General features: G+C 44.7%; 1 protein-coding gene across 11 annotated transcripts in view; it reads left to right on the top strand.

The window, feature by feature from the left end:
* Nucleotides 1-19,074, top strand: part of RASAL2 (RAS protein activator like 2) — a 184,712-nt gene that overhangs the window by 147,809 nt on the left and 17,829 nt on the right. For 9 of the 11 annotated variants that reach the window (XM_054072684.1, XM_054072685.1, XM_054072689.1 and 6 more), the window contains 8 exons: nt 4,978-5,131; nt 6,649-6,747; nt 7,550-8,104; nt 10,416-10,560; nt 13,861-14,005; nt 14,882-15,118; nt 15,794-15,995; nt 18,661-18,860. In XM_054072684.1, coding sequence (XP_053928659.1) covers nt 4,978-5,131; nt 6,649-6,747; nt 7,550-8,104; nt 10,416-10,560; nt 13,861-14,005; nt 14,882-15,118; nt 15,794-15,995; nt 18,661-18,860 — 1,737 coding nt within the window. The remainder of the gene's footprint in view (nt 1-4,977; nt 5,132-6,648; nt 6,748-7,549; nt 8,105-10,415; nt 10,561-13,860; nt 14,006-14,881; nt 15,119-15,793; nt 15,996-18,660; nt 18,861-19,074) is intronic. The other 2 variants (XM_054072686.1, XM_054072690.1) reach the window with 1 other exon arrangement.

The following is a 19,074-nucleotide window of genomic DNA, read 5'->3' as shown; positions in this document are numbered from 1 at the left end:
CTCAATGTGCTCAGAAAAAAAGTACCAGTGCTTAATTGCAGCTGAGTCGCTCTTGCAGCTAAATAAGTTACCGTACGTTTCTGATTTAAAAAAAAAAATTAATAATGAAACTGGTTAGACTTGTAGAATCGTTGACCAAGTAATAGGATGTTCTGCTAATTGGCAGTTGGAAAACGAAGTGGGGTGTGGTGCGTACAGAATGAAGGCTTGTGTGGGGAAAGCTGCTGCAGCAGCATTGGCAGAGCCCACGTGTGCTGCAGGTGATGCTGCCGACGTTAGGGTCCAGTTCAGCAGGGCTGGGATTTCGAATAGCAGCGTTGAGCAGAAAGTTCACTGCATTACAGTCCAAGCTCTCTCCTGTGACTTTGCAAGTGGCTAAGTATTGAATTCGACTTTCTGATCTCGGGGAGTGTTTCTAAACACACGGGTATTGTGCTGGAATTATTTGAAGCATGCAGACGTGGATTTTCGTGTAAGACCAGTGGAGACGTGGCTTTAACTGGGTGTTTGGTCTGGACAAAAAACTGTTTTCAGAATTCTTTGCCTTCACGTCAGTTTGGTGAAGGAAACAAATTATGGATTCTGTTCCTCAGTAGTTAATTTATATACATTTATTTTTTATCTTTTGGATTATTGATGACCACGGGCTTGTTTTCCAAGCAATGTAGTGCTCTCCCTGGTAAGCTCAGTAATTGAAAGTCTTTTATGCTTTGTAGGTTGCCTTTTAAATAGGTCAAAATCAGCAGGAGAGCTTCATAACCAGAGCAATTAGGATTTTAACCCTTTGTCCTACATGCCTTATAGACAGTAGAATGTAACAGACATCGACTAATAGGTAGCTGTGTACCACGGGTGGCCACTGAAAGCCTGAGGTTTCAGGTTCCTGACTTACAACCCAGATTTGGGTTGTAGTGGAAAATTACTGAATTATGGTGTGCAAGGAGAGAGGGTCAGCTTGGGATTGGGCCAGGAACGTGGTGGTGGTGGAGAGATCTTTTTCAGTAGTGGTCACATGCCACTGCCAGGTCAGTGGTTTGGGGCACAGGCTGGGCTCTGATTTAGGAGGAAGTGATGCAGCTTGAAAGACTGGTACTCTAGCGCATGTGAAAAGAGGTGAGAAATTTAAAATGTTCGCTGGTATGCTCCTCCTCCACCAGCTTTTTCTATTGGAAAGAAATGTTGGAGCACACCTCTGTAAGACTCCTTCAGTGCTGTTGGTGACTGTTTGCTCTGAGTTCATATGTCTGTTCCTTTGCAATCTTTTTGTTGCGTGCAGTGGCAGATAGAAAAAGCAGCTGGAAAAAAGTTGCTCATTGGAGGTGAATTGTAATTTAAAACAGGATTTGTGTTGTTAATGGAGCTGTTTAACAGAAGCAGATTTGTACAAACAACCCTTCCCCCACATTTTGCCTGTGCAGTCTTCCTGTTTACGGTAATCTGCTTCCCTGGGATTACTAGAGACTCTAAGCAATACTCATTGCACCAGTACCTTCCCACCTAATCCAGGAAAGACCCTGTTAACTCAGCCCCTTTGCTGGACCTTGGGAAGTGAGTTAGCGGCATCTGTGCAAAAGGCATTTTCTTTCATTGTTACTTACAGCTTCAGAATATCGGATGAGGCTTTGCAGCCGTGGAGAACTATTATTTCTGTATAATTATTGCCTGTATTGATTGGGATGCTGCTGGTTTGGGCACGAGTCAATTATTTGCTTTGCTTTTCTGTCTATCAATACATGAAATATATACCTTGGTGCTTGCAAATGCATGTACTTCTGTTTGTAAATGCGTGTGGTTGCATCTAACCAGCAACATTACGACATTGCTGGGGTATTTATGGAAGATAAAGTGCCAATTCTAAGCCACTTAATCAGTTTATTGAGCTGTTTTAAATACAGTAACTTCAAGGGATCGCTGGAACAGATAGGCTTTCCTCTGCCCAGGACCCTGAGTCAACAACACTAAGCATGCTCCAGCAGGTCTGCAACAAAACTAGTTGTTCAAAGTGAGCGAGTTAGACCAGCAGTGGATCAGAGTAGATATTGCTAAAAGGTTTAATGTGCAAGAGGGGATGTGGAAGCACGGAGTACAGTTGCTGTGTGTACCTGCTTTTGCCCTCACTCTTATCTCCAGCAGCTGTTTGGAAGCATTCTTGGGAGATACTCTCTCCTGCTGGCTTGAACTGCCTGGGTTGTAGGAAAGGAAGATATGGCACTTTTCTCCCTGGGAAGGTCGCCTTTGCCTCTTCTGCCAGCGCGCTCCCTGCGCCTGCTGCCTCTCCGGGCTGCTGGCCCTCCCTAATCTCCTTTCAGAAGCCACACCATGGCAACTCACACCCGGGAGCCTCTTGGTGTCACCCGTGGGGCCGGGTGGGAGCACCGCCGGCAGGAGAAAGATTTCTGTACCAGGGTGGCTGTCGCTTTCCTTCTTGCCCCAGCGTGTTTGCCTGGCATGATGCTTGTCTCAAATTCATAACCTGAGGCTCAAGGAAGAAGTCCTCCTGGATTTTTGTGCTTTTCTTCCTCTCCTGTCAAGATTCATTGTCTGAGATGTAGACCAGAGAACGAAGTTTGAAGGGAAGGGCTGCGAGATGTGGCACCGCTATGATTTGGGGATGCACTGCTCAGTGGCTGTACAATTGTTTCATGTAGGTGGGCTTGATTTGTCTTTCTCCAAGTGCAGCCTTTGCTTAACTGCAATTTGTGAAATCTCTTGTTCCTTCTTCTTTATTTGATGGATTATTCTTTCTTCCCCCTCCTCTTCTACCTCTGCGTGACCACTCCACACTTTCCTTCTGTTACAAGGAGCTAGGGCAGGAGCTGGCTCGAGCTCTCGGCATCGTGCACTGAAGTACTTTGTTAGGACTGGAATTGCTGAGAGTTTGGGATAGGGACAGAAGCCAAGTGACCTCAGCAGTGCTTTCTTGAGCGGAGAAATTAGAGGGGCTTTTTCAGAGTTGAAATTAAAGTGGTGTATTGTGGCGGGTTTATTTTAGACTTGCCCTACCTTAACTGCAGCAAGCGTTCAATTATATATGACAGAGGTTTACGTTTGCGTTGGTACAGCTGCTGCTGTAACCTGTTCTAACAAAGCATGCACAGCACAGCCAACGCAGTTCTACCAGCGCTGCTGTTTTGCATTTGAAATCAGTGTCTTTGTAATATCCCTCTGATGAAAGGTTTTTGCTGCCTGCACTTAGGTCATTCAATATATTAAATGGGAACAAAGTTCTTCCTTACTGTTTAATAAATATTATCATACATGAACCTCCTAGAATACCTCCAGCATTTCATTTGGTACAAAAGAGCCTTCAGACAAACTCAGCTTGTTGCTTTACATGAATCCTTCATGCTACTCAAGTTTTTGTTAGGCAGCCTTGGTACTGAAGATGCCTTTTCCAAATGTGTTTTTTCCCTTTCTGTTTCCCTGTAGGATTCCCTAAGGGTAGGAAGATTTTGATTTTGCTGAGGTTACAAAATGTGAAGATTTTTTGTATGAGATGTGTGAGGAAAGAGTATAAAACCTATTTATTTTTCACAATTAAGGTAGCTGTGCTTTTCACCCCTCCATTTATGTAAACATTTTCCATTTGATACTTAGCCTTGATACTAGGAATTGAATGAAAGACACACTATGAGGACAAACATAGGTGAGAAAGCTTTGCTTCAGAGCATTGCTTTACTCCACATAATGTATAGACAGCCGATACCTTTCTGCTACTCATCTGTTCTTTGTGGTCAGTCACAGTTACCAGATGTGCAGCCATATTTATGGACACACGTTGGATCACTGAGCAAGCGTAGTGACCAGCATGAGCTTTGGTATCTTAACAAAATCTAGACCTGCCAGGTAAACAGCTCTTTCTCTGTTAAGCTGGGGCTCGGTGCTTTTCCTCCTTGTTGGTCATCTGTGAAGGCTTTGACTGAGTTCCAGCCAGAGGAAAAATAAGATGTGTGCACACATCATGTTTATCTTTTTTTATGCTTAAAGTATCAACTGACTTTATTGTAGAATCTTATAGTGCAAGTGTCAGCTCAGAGTTAGAAAGAGCACCGGTGAAGCCACTGTCACCTATAAATTGAGTATGTTTTACAGTGCTGTTTGACAGCAGAACTCCCTAGTGTGCACAAATGTCACATTAAATTGAATCGGGAGAATGAAGAAAGTGTTAGAGCTCATTTTATAATGTTCCTATTGGTTGTGAAAAGCTACGGTGCAGTGAAGAGAGGGATGTGTCTTTGAGAAGTATTGGAGAACTTGTGGAGACCAAGAGAAGACTGCCATGTCAGAGAGGTGCTGTGGATTTGGAAGAGGCCAGCACTGGTAGGACAGTAGACTGTAGGAGAAGCCGTATGTGCTACTGAGGGCAAGATAAACAAGAATGCAGGCATCAGAAAAAATGGAAATCTAAAACTGGGAGAAAATGCAAAATATAGATGTAGATAACTGACTTGAGCATTGCGAAGCGGGAAATAATTTGCTGTTTGACTTTAGAGTAAAGGCTTTGTGTGTTAAGAAAACTCGAGTGGGGGGATTGTCCTTGGCTCCAACGGCAGTAGCTATCATTCTGCACTGGTCTAGGGATCTAGAGATGGGTGTGCTTTTTGCTGTTAATACACTGCATAAATCTAGTGATCCAAATAGTAGTAAATATTGTCAGTAATATGTCCTAACCTGCCTGTGGGGTTTCTTTACATTTTGGCAGTGTAGTTGTGAACTTCTTGTTTTGCTGTTCTTTTGCTGATGGCTCAGCACCTACAATTTCTAGGTCAGTGGGAATAGACTTCCTGGGCTTGTGTAGGAGGATATTTCCTTAGGAGTCTGGGATTACTGGCCTAATGTTATTTTCATAAGGTTTACAGGCTAATTGTAGAAGCTGTTCTGAATAAACACTGAGTTGCAGCGTTCTCTGGGATCTTGCCAGCTCTTTTGGTAATGGTGAGAAAAATAATGTTTCCTTCCCTCCTTGTTCTCCTACAGGTCACGTGGATTGCCGAAGCTGAAAGAGTCTCGTTCCCATGAGTCTCTCCTGAGTCCAGGCGGCGCCATAGAGGCCCTGGATCTCGGGTCAGAAGAAAACGTCTTTGTCAAACCACTTCACAGCAGTATCCTTGGACAAGACTTCTGCTTTGAGGTAAAGAGCGCTCTCCAATACGCAGCTGATTATATGCTGTCGGTCGGTCTGAACCCTTGCAGTACGCTCCTCTCTGACTTTGTAATCGGAGAACAGATCTGCAGCCGCTGCTCTGCTGAGGTTTGGGTGGGGGCTGTCTAACCAGCATGTAGTTTTAAAGTCCTTGAGGCTAATGGCATCAATCACTCAATGGAGAGAAATCTTTTCCAGTTACCAGGTCTTCTAATTGAAAAATCTCTTCAATTTAATAAATATGTAAGCATTTGTAGTTTGCATGCATTCATGAACTGTGTATTTGTCCTCTCCGAATTCACCTAAAATTAAATTTAGAAAAGATACTGTAACTGAGAAATGTGATTTCCAGTCAGAGCACCCTTCCATTAGCTCAGGCCATTTGCCGATTGCTGAAGGAGAAGCTTTGGTAACTGTGGACGTGTCCGCTGCCCCGTGGAGCGGGATGCAAAGATCCTCTTGCTGTTTCAGCTCAGGCTGCAGCACAGCACACGTGGCTCCCAGCTCCACTTCAGAAGCTGCTTGTGTGAGCGCAGTCCTCGCCTCGCAGGACCGGCAGCGTATCCACGTGTGCTGTGTGGATGTGTCTAAGGCCATCGTCCTGTGCGGGGGCGGGTGGCAGCCTGTCTTCAGCACCATTAGTCACACGTGTCTGAGTTACTGAAACAAAGATCTGTTTACAAACTGAAAAACTGCTCTGGTAGAAAGTCAGCGTATCAGGCCCTTCTCCCTCGGGATGTATCCAGGAACTGTTCCTGTTCGCTTCACTCTCATTCTTCTGGTTGGAAGCACTTTGCAGCTTGCTTAGGTTTGGGGAGTTGAGTGAAAAAACTGGCAACAACTTAGCTCTGAGGCTGTTGCCTGAAACTGCTTTTTAATTGTGTGCACAAATGAATGGAAAGAGTAAATGAAGCTTGTCAGGCCGTGGAAAAGGGAAAGAGGCCGAGGTGGTCCCCTCCCGCATGAAAGCACAGTTGTGCAGGGCATGGACCAGGGCACAGCTCCTGCCCTTTGTTTTAGGCTGTTGCTGTGTATGTGGACCCTTGGAAATGTTTTGTGTTTTCTGAAGACACCGTTTCCAAAGAGTTTTGGCTAATGTTGATACATTGTTAGTTCTGTCTGCTCTTACGCTGTTAGTAACCAAATCATCTGCTATGGGACTTAAGGGGCAAAACTGCAAGTATTTGATAGCTATGGATCAATTAACAAGTGTTTTGAGAAAAACAAACTAACTGGTTGATTAAAGCCTTGTTTAAAAGTCTTTAAGTAGAGCCTCTGGTGCTCCTCATACATTCTTTATTTTGATATTAATTTGAACTGAGGGGTTTTTTTCTCTGCATTTTTCGAGTCTTTTAACCTCTCTGCCTTCTAGGCTTCCCTGTTGTTTTCCTGCCTTTTTCATGTTTCCTTTGTTGCTCAAACATTGTTTATGTTCTTTGCTTTTTTCAGCCTCTTGCGCATCTCCTAGCCTTGCCTGAACTCACCCTGTCACTTATGTGTTCCAGGTAACCTACTCCAGTGGCAGTAAATGCTTCAGTTGCTCCTCTGCAGCAGAGAGGGACAAGTGGATGGAAAACCTACGCAGAACAGTGCAGCCGAATAAGGTGAGAGGAACTGTGGAAATAAGATTACGGGGTGAATGGAGGTGGTGTGATTGGATTTTCATCCAGTGTTGGTATGATTGGATTTTAGTCCAACGTACCAGGGATTCCACAGATGCAGATGCAGTTAATGTAGTCTGGAGGGTAGTCCGCTCATCAGTGTATCAAAAGCCTCTCCGTACTTGTTCTGGTGAGCGCAACAGGTCAGACCTTTAATGAATAAGTACATGTCAGCATGCTTTCTGATCCATCCCTGACCCAAGTGCCTGCTAAGAACGTTTCAAACTGATTTCTGATACCATGCGCCTCAGAAGAACGGGATGTGGCTACCTGGGCCTCATGTTTTACTGTGGGGACACAGCAGGGGAATAAAAGCAGAAGAGAAATTTGAGCCAGAGTGAGAAGAGGGGTCAAGGCAGAAATATCTGATGAGTCACCTCATAGCTGACATACCGCCTTTGAGAGACAGGCAATCAGTGCTCTTGGAGCATTGGAACAATGCAGTGTGCCATGCCAGTCTAGCAGCTTTTGAGTGGCTCCTCTACAGCATATTTGTGTTCTAAAACATTTCAAATACAGCTTTTGGAGAAATGTTCTAGGCCCCATCTTTGACACACAAAGGTAGCCCTTTGTCTCTGCTTTAGAAAATATCCAATTTTCTAGAGATTCCCGTCCTGATGATCACAGAATCTGATTCTGTTCCCTGCCTTGGGCACCAAAGGCAGCCCTTTGCTGCTATTTTAGAAGACAAAATGTTTAGATTTTAGGAATTCTGAATCAAAGCTGAGCTTTTTCTTCTGCACAGGACAATTGCCGTCGAGCTGAAAATGTGCTCCGTCTCTGGATCATTGAGGCAAAGGACCTGGCCCCTAAGAAGAAATATTTCTGTGAGCTGTGCCTTGACGACACTCTCTTTGCCCGCACCACCAGCAAAATTAAAGCAGATAACATTTTCTGGGGGGAACACTTTGAGTTCTACGGTCTCCCACCTCTTCACAGCATCACAGTTCATATCTACAAGGACGTGGAGAAGAAGAAGAAAAAGGACAAGAACAATTACATAGGCCTGGTCAACATTCCTGTGACCAGCGTAACCGGACGCCAGTTTGTGGAAAAATGGTACCCAGTCAGCACACCCACACCCAACAAAGGGAAATCCGGGGGACCTTCCATTCGGATTAAGTCCCGTTATCAGACCATCACCATCTTGCCCATGGAGCAATACAAAGAATTTGCCGAGTTTATTACCAGCAACTATGCTATGCTGTGCTCTGTGCTGGAACCAGTGATCAGCGTAAGAAATAAGGAAGAAATGGCTTGCGCCTTGGTGCACATTCTTCAGAGCACTGGGAGAGCTAAGGTAAGAACAGGCAGCTCCTGTCAAACAACTCTGTCTTACTGGGGATAGGTGATACCTGTTCAGCTAGGAACTAGGAAGCCTGGGCTGGCAGGACTATAAGCAACAGCAGAAGGTGCCTGATGGGGTCAGGCTGAGGAAACGGTGTCAGAAGTATTTGAAAAGACTGGGGCGGTTGCATCTACCAGAAAGGCACGCAGGTAGGCACGATAGCAACAGTGGTTGAGAGCTGATACAGAGATCAAAGATGCTGTGTACAAAGTATAAGCAAGTGGACTATACCATTTCATGTGATTCTGGAAAGTTAGGGCCTGCACTCAAGTGCTTAGGAGCCTTTTCTGTGTTTCTAAAATCACGATACAGGATAAGAGATAAATAAGCAAGAGATGAGTAAACCAGAGAATGACTTCTCTAAGTAAAGTCTCTGATACAGTGAGCAGCAGAGTGCCATTGTTGATATGGTGCTAAGTCAGCTAATCAATGCTAACATTGACTTGGTCAGTGTTCGAACAGCCATTTGGGGAATCTATACTTGGTGAAAGGTGATCCCACCTGCCCCAAGGATGTCATTAGGACTTCTGAGTGCACACTGGTGATTCTCTGTGAAGCAGTAATTGGAATGAGCCTTGGTTTCTTTGAATAGATTGTGGGACAATATGCTATAGGTCTTGGGAAATTCTGGGAAGCATTAACAAGCATTGATTTATCTGGATGCTGCCTGCCAAGAGGGTGTGTAAGCAGTACCAAGCTGTAGCCAGCTTCATCCAGTAGTGCCAGCTAGAGTAAGTTAAGCATGACTAAACACAAGTTAGAGGGTTGGAGATGTGGAAGGATGGCCATAAGCCTAATTTAACTGCTCCAAATAGGTCCTTCTACATTTGTGTATTCATAAGCCACTGTCTACTGTTACTACTATTACTGTTTTGGAAAGGCTGGTGCTCTGTGACAGTGTGCGGTAGGAACTAATTCCTTACCAAGTTCTGTCTGATCAGGAGAAGCTGGTAGCTGGGATAGCTCCTGTAGGCTTGTGTTGAAATCCTGCTGGAAAACGGGCTCTGGATTCCTGCAGTGGTAGCTGCAACAGGCAGATAAATTACTGTTCTAACTTTGCCTTCCTAGTGCTTGAACGTTTGAACCTGTATTTACTGGAAGCATTGAGCAGCTCAGGCTGCCATAAACCTACAGCTGCAAAGAGGATATGTTCCCAGGTCACACGGTGGTGGTGTTGCAGCTGGATGTTCCTGGTTTGTGCCAGGTGGAAATGATTCTCTCATATTTTGCTGGAAAGAAGCAGCAATAATGGATTGAAACCAGAGTACTAAATGTATTTTTAATCTATACTTATCATATATAGTTTGTTCTGCATGTTTTACACTCATGCTAGCAGTGCAGTATGGCTTCTGTAGCTAGTGGGATTGTGAAACCTCACTACAGCACTCCTTTAACTCTTTGGAGGATACTGTTTGCAGCAGAACCGGCAAGTCACAGTTATCATTCAGCCCTGATTCAGGGAGTGGTTTGTATTTGGGAGGGTGTCTTTTTTTGCAACAGTTTAAAATAAATTTAGAAAAAGGAGAAATATGGAGAACTTTGCAGTGCCTGAAGCTGGTGCTTGCAAAATACCAGGTATTTATTGTGAAACGCTGAGTGTCCTTGGCTCACGCAAAGTTATCACTTCAGGAAATAAGTATTACTGTAGAATTAGAGCCAATATCAAGAGGTTATTCACTGCATCAAGCTTGCCGGTAGCTCCTGCCCAGGCATTTGGATGCAGTATAAGTTAAGCCATATAGACCCACAGCAAATATGTTAACTTTTTTCCCCCAGATCCTGAATCTCTTTTGGTCTGTGAATTTAATATATGTAAGCCACTCTTCTTATTTAAGGTTCACCAAGCTTTGAGAATTTGTGCCTGAATTTCATCTTGGATTTTGAAATCCAAGATTTTATGTAATATCCAGTATTGAAAGGTGAATATAATGTCACAGTTTCTTTCAGCAGACAAACTGATAAACAAACTGGTGAGGGTTTCTGTTCGGGTTCTAACCTGAAACACAGCCTTGGCTGTGAAGGCTTTATTTTAGAGACTTTTGTTTCTCCCTATGTAATGTGTGATCTGTATAGTTTTGTTACTATAATGAACCCAAGAGGAGCCCTAGCTGTTGCCCTAGCCCTTAGTACAGGTGGTATCGTATAGCTGGGCTATCATTCCAGCCATCTGTTCCTCTCATCCTTCCCTCTTGGCTTCCACAGCCAGCCTGATGTGACTGAGTCTGGTTAAAATAACTTCTTGCCATTTGACCTTTCTCTTCAGGACTTTTTGACGGACTTGGTGATGTCTGAGATAGATCGTTGTGGGGAGCACGATGTCTTGATCTTCAGGGAGAACACTCTTGCTACCAAAGCTGTTGAGGAATACCTCAAGTTGGTAGGGCAGAAATATCTTCATGATGCACTAGGTAAGAAAGTGGTTTCTGCATCCTGTTCACATTGCAAAGAGCTAACCCTGAACTGTCTGTAACACGACTGAAGCCTCGTGCACCTAGGGATCTGGGATGGGAGGGAACTGCCTCAGCACAGAGCCCGGGTGCCTAGTATCCAGGCAGCAAAATGCTTGCTGTCTTACACTTGGTGCCCTTCCTCCAGACAGAGGAGAATGCTCCTTGGTGCTTGCAGGGGTAGCTCCCAAGGAAAGGCAAACTTGTTTTGATACAGCCGAGTCCCTTCTACACTTTGTGTCGTCACATTGTGTTTGTCTGGGCAACCTTCTTTTGTGCCCCTAGTTGTGATGAAGAGGTATAATCCTGTGGTTGATTTGTGGGCAATGGTGATTGTTCGATCTGATATACGATCAGACTTAAAAAAGGGTATTTTGACACAGCTGAAGTTTAGCAGAGGAAACTGAGCCCACTACCTTGTGTTGTGGTGCCAGCAGTGAATCTGGTATCACATGCAATACAATTGGGTGGAGATTTTGGAAAGGGTGAAGTGTAATTTTCACCGATCTCCTTTGATGTTTGAGAAGCCCTGCAATCAGTTTAGGCCCAAATGCTGCCACCTCGGGCGCTAGATATACTCCAGGATATCTGGCTGACAACTCTGGTTCTCATTCACAAGTGAACATTGCTGGGGCATCTCCCGTTGGTCTCCTTCGCTTGCTATCATAGTGAACAGCAGATGCTAGCTAGAGCGTTACCCTGTGTCTGGTGGGAGATGCCCACCCTCACACTTGGATCAAATGCAGGTTGTACAAGACACCTCATTTCCGGATGCTTTAGCTGTATGTATTGGCACATTCTGGAGTGTCCCGTGGACTTGCTCAGGCCTTACCTTTGCCACAGAGCAAATGATACGTAAACATTCATATTAGCTGTTTAAACTGGAGTCTTGCCCCAACAGAAGTCCTTAGACAAACATGGGCAGAAGGAGCAGGGCTGCTGGGCAGCACAGGGCAGATCAAGATGCAGACTGTCTCGGGAGCCTTCTGCCTGTGTTTATCCAAAGAGCTCTTTATTCACCACTTCATTAAAGCTGTCTACCCAACCTGTGATGTCCTACTCCGTTCCCCTGGTGGGGTCTTAATGTCCACAGTTACGTGCCAGGGTGGATTCCAATTACTGTGTTATTGTCCCTTCTCCTCCAAAACATTCTACACTAGTCATAAGGCGCTGCCTTGGGAATTACTGTCCATGCAGCTCATATTGCAATAAAGAGGACCAAAACGTGCACAGTCCTTTCTGGAGAAACTCGCAGCCTCATTACAGTTAGCTTTTACGAGCTTCACACAGTCGTTATCCACAATTGTGCAGTGAGCCACCCATCCCCCTGTTGTTTCGTGGATGAAGAAAGCTTTGGAATTTGATACATGAGAAACAAGATCAGGCCAAAGCCAAGTCCCGCACCACATCCTTTCAGAAGGGGGGGGGGGGGGGGGGGGGGGGGGGGAGGAGGGGTACCCACCAGCTTTCCCAGCAGTCTTGCCCTGTCCTCATCAGTCCCAGACACTGGCAAGTCATCAAGGAGATAGTTGGCTAAGTTAGTGCTCCGAGGGTCAGTGTAGTCAGCTCTGTGATTATATGCATTTTAGCCATTTCTTAAGCATAATGAGCCTGTTCTGGTAGTTTTATCCTCCTGAGTGGAACCGCTGAGCACAATTCAGAGTCCCCAGCTCTTGCTTGGTGTGGAGGAATAAGCAGTGCATTACTTTGTACTGTGCTATTCAGCAGACCGAATGATCAGCCGTGGAACTAGTGTATTACACTCAACTGCAAGCCCTTTAATGTGCAGTAGTTACATAAAAATATTTTAAAAGTAATGACTTCCGGTACATCATTCAGAGCATTGGTGCTGAGTGATAAGGTTGTAAATCACAGACATGAGAGACAGAAAATCCCCTAAGGTTGTCCAGCTTGTCTGTAGCTCAAGACGAGATAGTTCATGATAGTTCAATATACTCATCTAAATATTTGTCTGGTTTTAGATGTCATTTTGCTGAGATGCCATGATACCATGTGCTTCGAAAGGATTAACAACATTGCACTTGGTGTCAGCTATTTTAATACAGCTGTAAGAGTGTCTTAATATATGATTAAGGCAGGGTCTTGTGGGCAACAGAGTAAGGTTCAAATGTGTTTAAGGAAAAAAAAATAAGTAAAAACAATTCTGTTAAAACAGAATTGGGCCAACAGAAAGGGTGCCGAGAGTTTGTAAAGAAGTGATCTTGATGCCAGTGCCCTCAGCAGAAATTTTTTGGACTCCAACAGAAAAAAAGTTTAAGAAAATGCACTGCCTGCTTTGCTTGCAGGAACACTGCTGACTTGACATCTGGGGAGAGGGTTGGGAGGTGTGCAAGGGTTTTATGAAAACCAAGACAAAAGACAAAGCCCTTTTTGCAGAAACAAGTCTTGTGGCTTAGCTCAGAGCCAGCGAGATCATCTGAGGAGATGAACTTAAAAGACATCAAATCATTAAACGCGTGAATAAAGAGTTTTTCCAGATGAACAACAACAGTCTAAAAATTGCTTGGCATGCTGGCATATATATTACTAGGAAAACTAGTGAGTCGTTCCTATACATCAAACAAAGGAAAGGTCACCTGGTTTTGTATGTGTCCAGTTTCTGTTATGATGCCACAAGTGAATGATGACAGGAATGCAAAGGATTTTGAAAGGTGCAGGCTATAAAAATGTTGTAAATGATGTTAAAAGGGATTGAGAAAATTAACGGTGTCTAGGTAGCGCTCAGGAATTAAAGCTATTCAAGAGCAAGGTGACACTTTTTAAAATGTTAAAAAAAAAAGGTGAATCTAGAAATAATAAAAATAAATAGCATTGTCAAGTGCATTTCCTGGGGGAATTATGAAGACAGATAGCACAGCTTCATTGCTAAGAATGTGGATGATTTTATAGTTGAGACTGGTATCTGAAAACCAAGTCAAATCCTGTTCTTTAGGCTACAAGTGTAGCGTCTGCAGGGGCTGTAAGCAAAGCCGTCCTGTTATTGCACCTATGTTTGGGGGCAGTGAGGGCACGAGGGTCTGAAGCATCAGAGCACCAGCCACCTGATCTGGCATGGCAAGTGCTCTGCTTTGCAAGAGCTGGGAGGAGTCGCATCCCCAACATCTGGTGTCTGGAGGCCGTATCGCAGACAGGGAGCAGAAGAGGCAGTTGCCAAGGGAAGAAATAAGCAGGATTTAAAGGTGTGTCAAGGCAGCTTGTCGTGTAACTACCCTGGTTTGTCATCCTCTTCCCTTTGTCCAGGGGAGTTTATCAAGGCTTTGTATGAGTCAGATGAAAACTGTGAAGTGGATCCCAGCAAATGTTCATCCAGTGAATTAACAGATCATCAGAGCAACCTGAAAATGTGTTGTGAGCTGGCCTTCTGCAAGATTATCAATTCCTACTGGTGAGGCATCTCCCCTCCCCTTCTCCCCCATGAGGTCACTTGCTTAGAGGGTGCCCGTTCCTCCTCCCAAGAGAAGAAAACAGCAGTTGTACAGGGAAATAGCATAGACACAGCTACCTTTTGAGACTGCCTTTATTTCCTTTCTTCACTCCCTTCGTGTGTGTGACACCATATTGAAGGGGGAACTTGTGCCCAAATTGAGGGATTCCAGGCCCACACGCTGTACCTGACAGGAGCTGCAGCTGAAATACTTTGCCAAGGGAACACAGACTGAGCTGTGGCTGCATAAAGTGAGAAGATAACAGCTTAGCTTGAACTTGGAATAAAATGTTGAAAGTTTTGATCTCTGTAGAAAACTTTCAGACCCTTTAGATTCGTAGAATTGAACAGGAAATCTCGGGGAGGAAATGTTGGCAAAGGGATTTCTGTTAATCTCTGTTTCTGACTGGTCATGAAAGAAGGGCCCTTCTGCCTCAGGACTCAGCCCATGTGAAATATGGAGAGCTTGACAAGCAAAATAAGAATTTCAGTTATGGAGATGAGTTCAGTTTGATTTTAGTATTCCAACACCCTGTTTGCTCTAGGGTAGCGGTGGATAAGTACTTCTTAGGTCACAAATCGGCGTGTCTGAAAATGGCTTCACTAAACATATATGAACAAGGGATGCCTTAAAGACTACTTAAATATCACCAGATTAAAGGAGGGTCCAAGAATAGATGCCTAATGACATTTCCTAGCCTACCGAGAGATAACAAAAAAAGAAAAAGAGCCAATGGTGTTTTCTGACAGATAACTACTTCGGGTGATCGGTCACCAGTTCAACTTGGTACATCTCGCTGCCCATGTGATTTTATTTCCTGCTTTGTTGTTTTTCAGCGTGTTTCCTCGTGAGCTGAAGGAAGTATTTGCATCGTGGAAGCAGCAGTGCCTGAGCAAGGGCAAGCAGGACATCAGTGAACGCCTGATCAGTGCTTCCCTCTTCCTCCGCTTCCTCTGCCCCGCTATCATGTCCCCCAGCCTCTTCAACCTCATGCAGGAGTATCCTGACGACCGGACATCTCGCACGCTCACGCTTATTGCTAAAGTCATTCAGAACCTCGCCAACTTTGCTAAGTAGGTGGTGACAGTAAAACTGAAATCGCTTTCTTGGGGGGTGCAAGTCACTGCAGGTCACTGTGGAGGAAGAGAGCCCTGCTTTGGTAGTCATTTTTGCAGGCAGCTGATTCTCTGTCAAACTGAAGTCAGCCTTAGAAAAGGGGGGAAATTCTCACTTACGTGTGAACGCTGTTCCCCCATGAGACACCTCAGTGCTGAGCTAGATACATTCTCCTTTTCACATGCAGATTTGCACTGTGTTGAATTCAGTAGAGGGGACACAGTGTAAAATCAAGAGGAGCCGTGCATTAGCATGTCAGTGGGTATGCTATTTCAAAAGAAAAAAAGCCTGTTCCCACAGAGAATCATGATTTTTCTCCTTTCTTCCTCCACAATTCCCAGCTGAACGATACATGGCATGCGTTTTATGGAGAAGGAAATGCAGAGAAGGGGAGAAGGTAAAAGAGGTGTCTGTGGGAGGGGGGAGGGAAAGATGCGTTGAGCCCTTTGTCATAATGTGAACAGTGAATCACTAGGATTTAAGTAAGTCCAAGAAAGCAGTGAAGCATTTTTTTTCTCCCAGACCAAATCTTCAGAAAGGCAGGTCTGAAGTTAAGCCTTTGAGTAAGCACTTGCACTCTGTGTTTTGTGTGGAGGTTGTTGACTGGGTTTCCCCCACCCTCTGTCTTGCAGGTTTGGTAATAAGGAAGAATATATGGCCTTCATGAATGATTTTCTGGAACATGAGTGGGGAGGAATGAAGCGTTTTCTGCTGGAGATCTCTAATCCAGATACAGTCTCAAACATGCCCGGATTTGAGGGTTACATCGACCTGGGAAGAGAGCTCTCAGTTTTGCATTCGCTCTTATGGGAGGTTGTGTCCCAACTTGATAAGGTAAAGCGGGCTGGAGGCCTGGGAGGGTGAACCTGGTGGTTGTATCGTAGCAACAGTAAACACTAGGAAACATCAAGGGAGCAGCTGAAGCCTGCTTTGGGGAAAAGTTATTCAACAGCTCTTGAGAAGAATGTTTGATAGCGGTATTTCACAGTTCTCCTTGCTGTGAGTTCAGAGCAGGACCTTAAACAGGGTGTGTGTAGTAGTCAGGTTTCTGCAGCAGTGCAAACACTTAGCAGGGCCTGAAGTAAGGGGCGTTAAATGGTGGAGAGGGCAGTGCTTAAAAGTATGCCTGGAATTCCCTGAGCAGCCATTCCTTTCTCATAAGTGAGCTCGAAAAAAAGGAAGGGTGTTTGGGCAGAAAATGGAAATGTGGCAGTGCCCTTTTTGATGCTAACGGAGATGCTTTGGGCCCTGCGCTGCCCAGCTCTGGTGGAAGATGTGTTGGCCAGGCAGAACTGTTCTCAGTAAAGACCTGACCCAAAACCTGCTGAGATGTTCTCGTTTCTTTTGTCTTTGGATTAGTTTCTAGAAAACAAGAGGATACCATGTAAAAACCTGGTTCTGCTCTCAGTGTTACCCCATAAAAAAAGCAAGATGCTTTCTGACGTGTGCTGTGCTGGGGTCACACGCATTGCCCAGACTCTGTTCTGCTGATCGCAATAGATGTCAGTGACAATAAGCACTAAGCATTTAACTATAGAAGGAGTAAAGACAGTAGTTTGCTCTTCCTTAGTTGTGTGACTTCACAGGATCCAAAATCATACCAAAGGTAGTTGGTAAGACCCAAAAGAGCTGAGCTGCACATCATTTCTTTTTGCAAGTGCACTGTTCTGTATTTCAGTGTTTAGTGGTGTATTATTTTGTCTGTATTCCATTTATATTAGTCTTTATTTTGAAACTGGAGTGGTGAAGTGAATTGCAATGCACTCTAAATACTCCCATTGCATTAAGGTTTGCCAAAATAGTTATTTGTTGGGTATCTGTTTTCTCACAGTACGTTATTTAAAACAGAAAACAAAAAAACTGAGCTTGTTGCATCACAGTAAACTGCAATGTCCATGACTCAAAAAAGCAATATATATTAATCTCAGTTAATCATAGCTTGATAACAGTTTATGGTCTTGTTTTTCTGTTTCCCTCCTGCATGCACACAGTGTACATTCAAAATGTCGCAGGCAGCAAAGTCAGCGATAAAGCTGGTTCAGCAGCCTCAGGAGAACAGGCAAAGGCAGTGCTCAAAAGAGCAGATCCTCCATTTCCACACAAACTGGGGTAAAACCAGCAGTGCAGGGACCACTGGCGTTCCTCTCCAGCAGGTCAGGCGTTAGGTCAGGCGAAACCCAGCTCCCATCTGTAGAACTGCAGATGGATCTTGGGACTTGGTGTGAGTTCTATGAGCTGCTTTCTGAATGCAGTGTTAGTAAATGTCTTCAGCGGTGAAGAAAGGGAGGAGCCAGAGCTGGATAAACCATCAAAGCAGGTCTGCTTTGCCCTTTCTGTAGGTTACATGGATCTATCCTAGCAGGCCCTTGGGAGCTGGTATTGTGGTTTGCTAAAAAGAGAATTAAGGCGTAGAGTTACATAGCAACACTGCTTTACTGCAGGTAATGACTGGGAAATGATGAGAGAAGTCACCTCAGAGATTTTGATAGACGCAAAAATAGTACTATATGAAAATGTATGTAAGGAGACCTTTCTCCTGGAGCCGACCTGACCAAATACACACTTACAGGAAAAATAAGGATATCTTTCCAAAAGAACATCATCCATTTAGCAGAGTTTTACTTTCCTATAAACTTCCAGCACTTTCACCCTCTTCCTTCAGTCCCAAGAACCTGAAGGTGCCCTGTAGATGATATAACCAGCAGAGACCAAAGGTGGGGGGAAAGATGAAGGGCCTGAACAAGCAGCCTTTCTTGCCAGAAGGGCAGCTGCTCTTATCCTAAGCCTGGTCAAGACTGAGCTGACACCTAATTTAATTCCAGGCCGATATGATAATGTTGTGATGAGGATCACTGGTGTTTACATGCAGTTATTTTTCACTGTTAGGTAGGAAAGAATGCCTTAAATTTTATAACAGGGTGCTGTTAGATGATGGCATCAGCGTAGGGTGCCAAAAGCAGAAGAATTATGAAATTAAACCTTCCTTTTCCCGCATCTCCCTCAACCCTTGCGATTCTCTCATGATCCCCCTGAATGCGGCATCCCCTTGTCTGTTGGCATGCGTTTCCTTCACCACATGACACCCTTTGCCTGGAGAGTTCCCCCCACTAGCTGAATCTGTAGTCTTTGAATGCCCTTTAATGAGTAGATACCATAGTTTTCACTTTGACCTCACCCACCCTGAACTTAGTTTGCTTTGCATGATAGTTTTGCATTGGAATGGCAACAGTTTTGTTTAATTGAGCATGATTTTTATTTTTTGGGGTCAATCCTAATTTCTTTTCTATTTCCTTTTCTTTCCTCAATGTCTGCTGCACCCCGTTTTCGTCTCCTCCATCCATCTCGTCGCCGTGGTTACGCTGCTCCGTAACACTGCATTACGGTCCTGGCACACCCGCACACAACCACCCACCCTCCTTCCTTCCACCTCCACCCCTCCGCCTCTGTGCATCGTTATCAAAATAACTGGCGGATGTCGCGGTGCTTGTTGTCCAATTAGGGTGAAAATTCCTTCCTACAGGCGACCGTGGCAAAACTTGGACCTCTTCCTCGTGTTCTTGCTGATATCACCAAATCAGTGACCAACCCTACACCAATACAGCAGCAGCTGAGACGTTTCACCGAGCACAGCTCTAGTCCCAACGTCAGTGGTAGTCTCTCCTCAGGGCTTCAGAAGATATTTGAGGACCCCACTGATGGGTATGTAGCAACCAGAGCTCAAGGGAAGATGTGGGATAAGGGGGTTGTTAGGCCTGTAAAGAGTTGAGCGCTTCATCACCTGAACTCTCTGCCCGGGCCAGCTGCAGGAGCAGGGAGTTTGAGCCTCTCTCGTGGGGAATAAATACACAGTTCCAGGAGGGGAATGCATTAAGTGGCAGCCCAGACTTGAAGCTTTTGACCTACCAAGGTTCAA

This window comes from Cuculus canorus, chromosome 8, assembly GCF_017976375.1.
Source record: "Cuculus canorus isolate bCucCan1 chromosome 8, bCucCan1.pri, whole genome shotgun sequence".
Taxonomy (NCBI): Eukaryota; Metazoa; Chordata; class Aves; order Cuculiformes; family Cuculidae; genus Cuculus; species Cuculus canorus.
The sequence above is the reverse complement of the archived record's forward strand: the minus strand, read 5'-3'. Positions and strand labels throughout refer to the sequence as shown.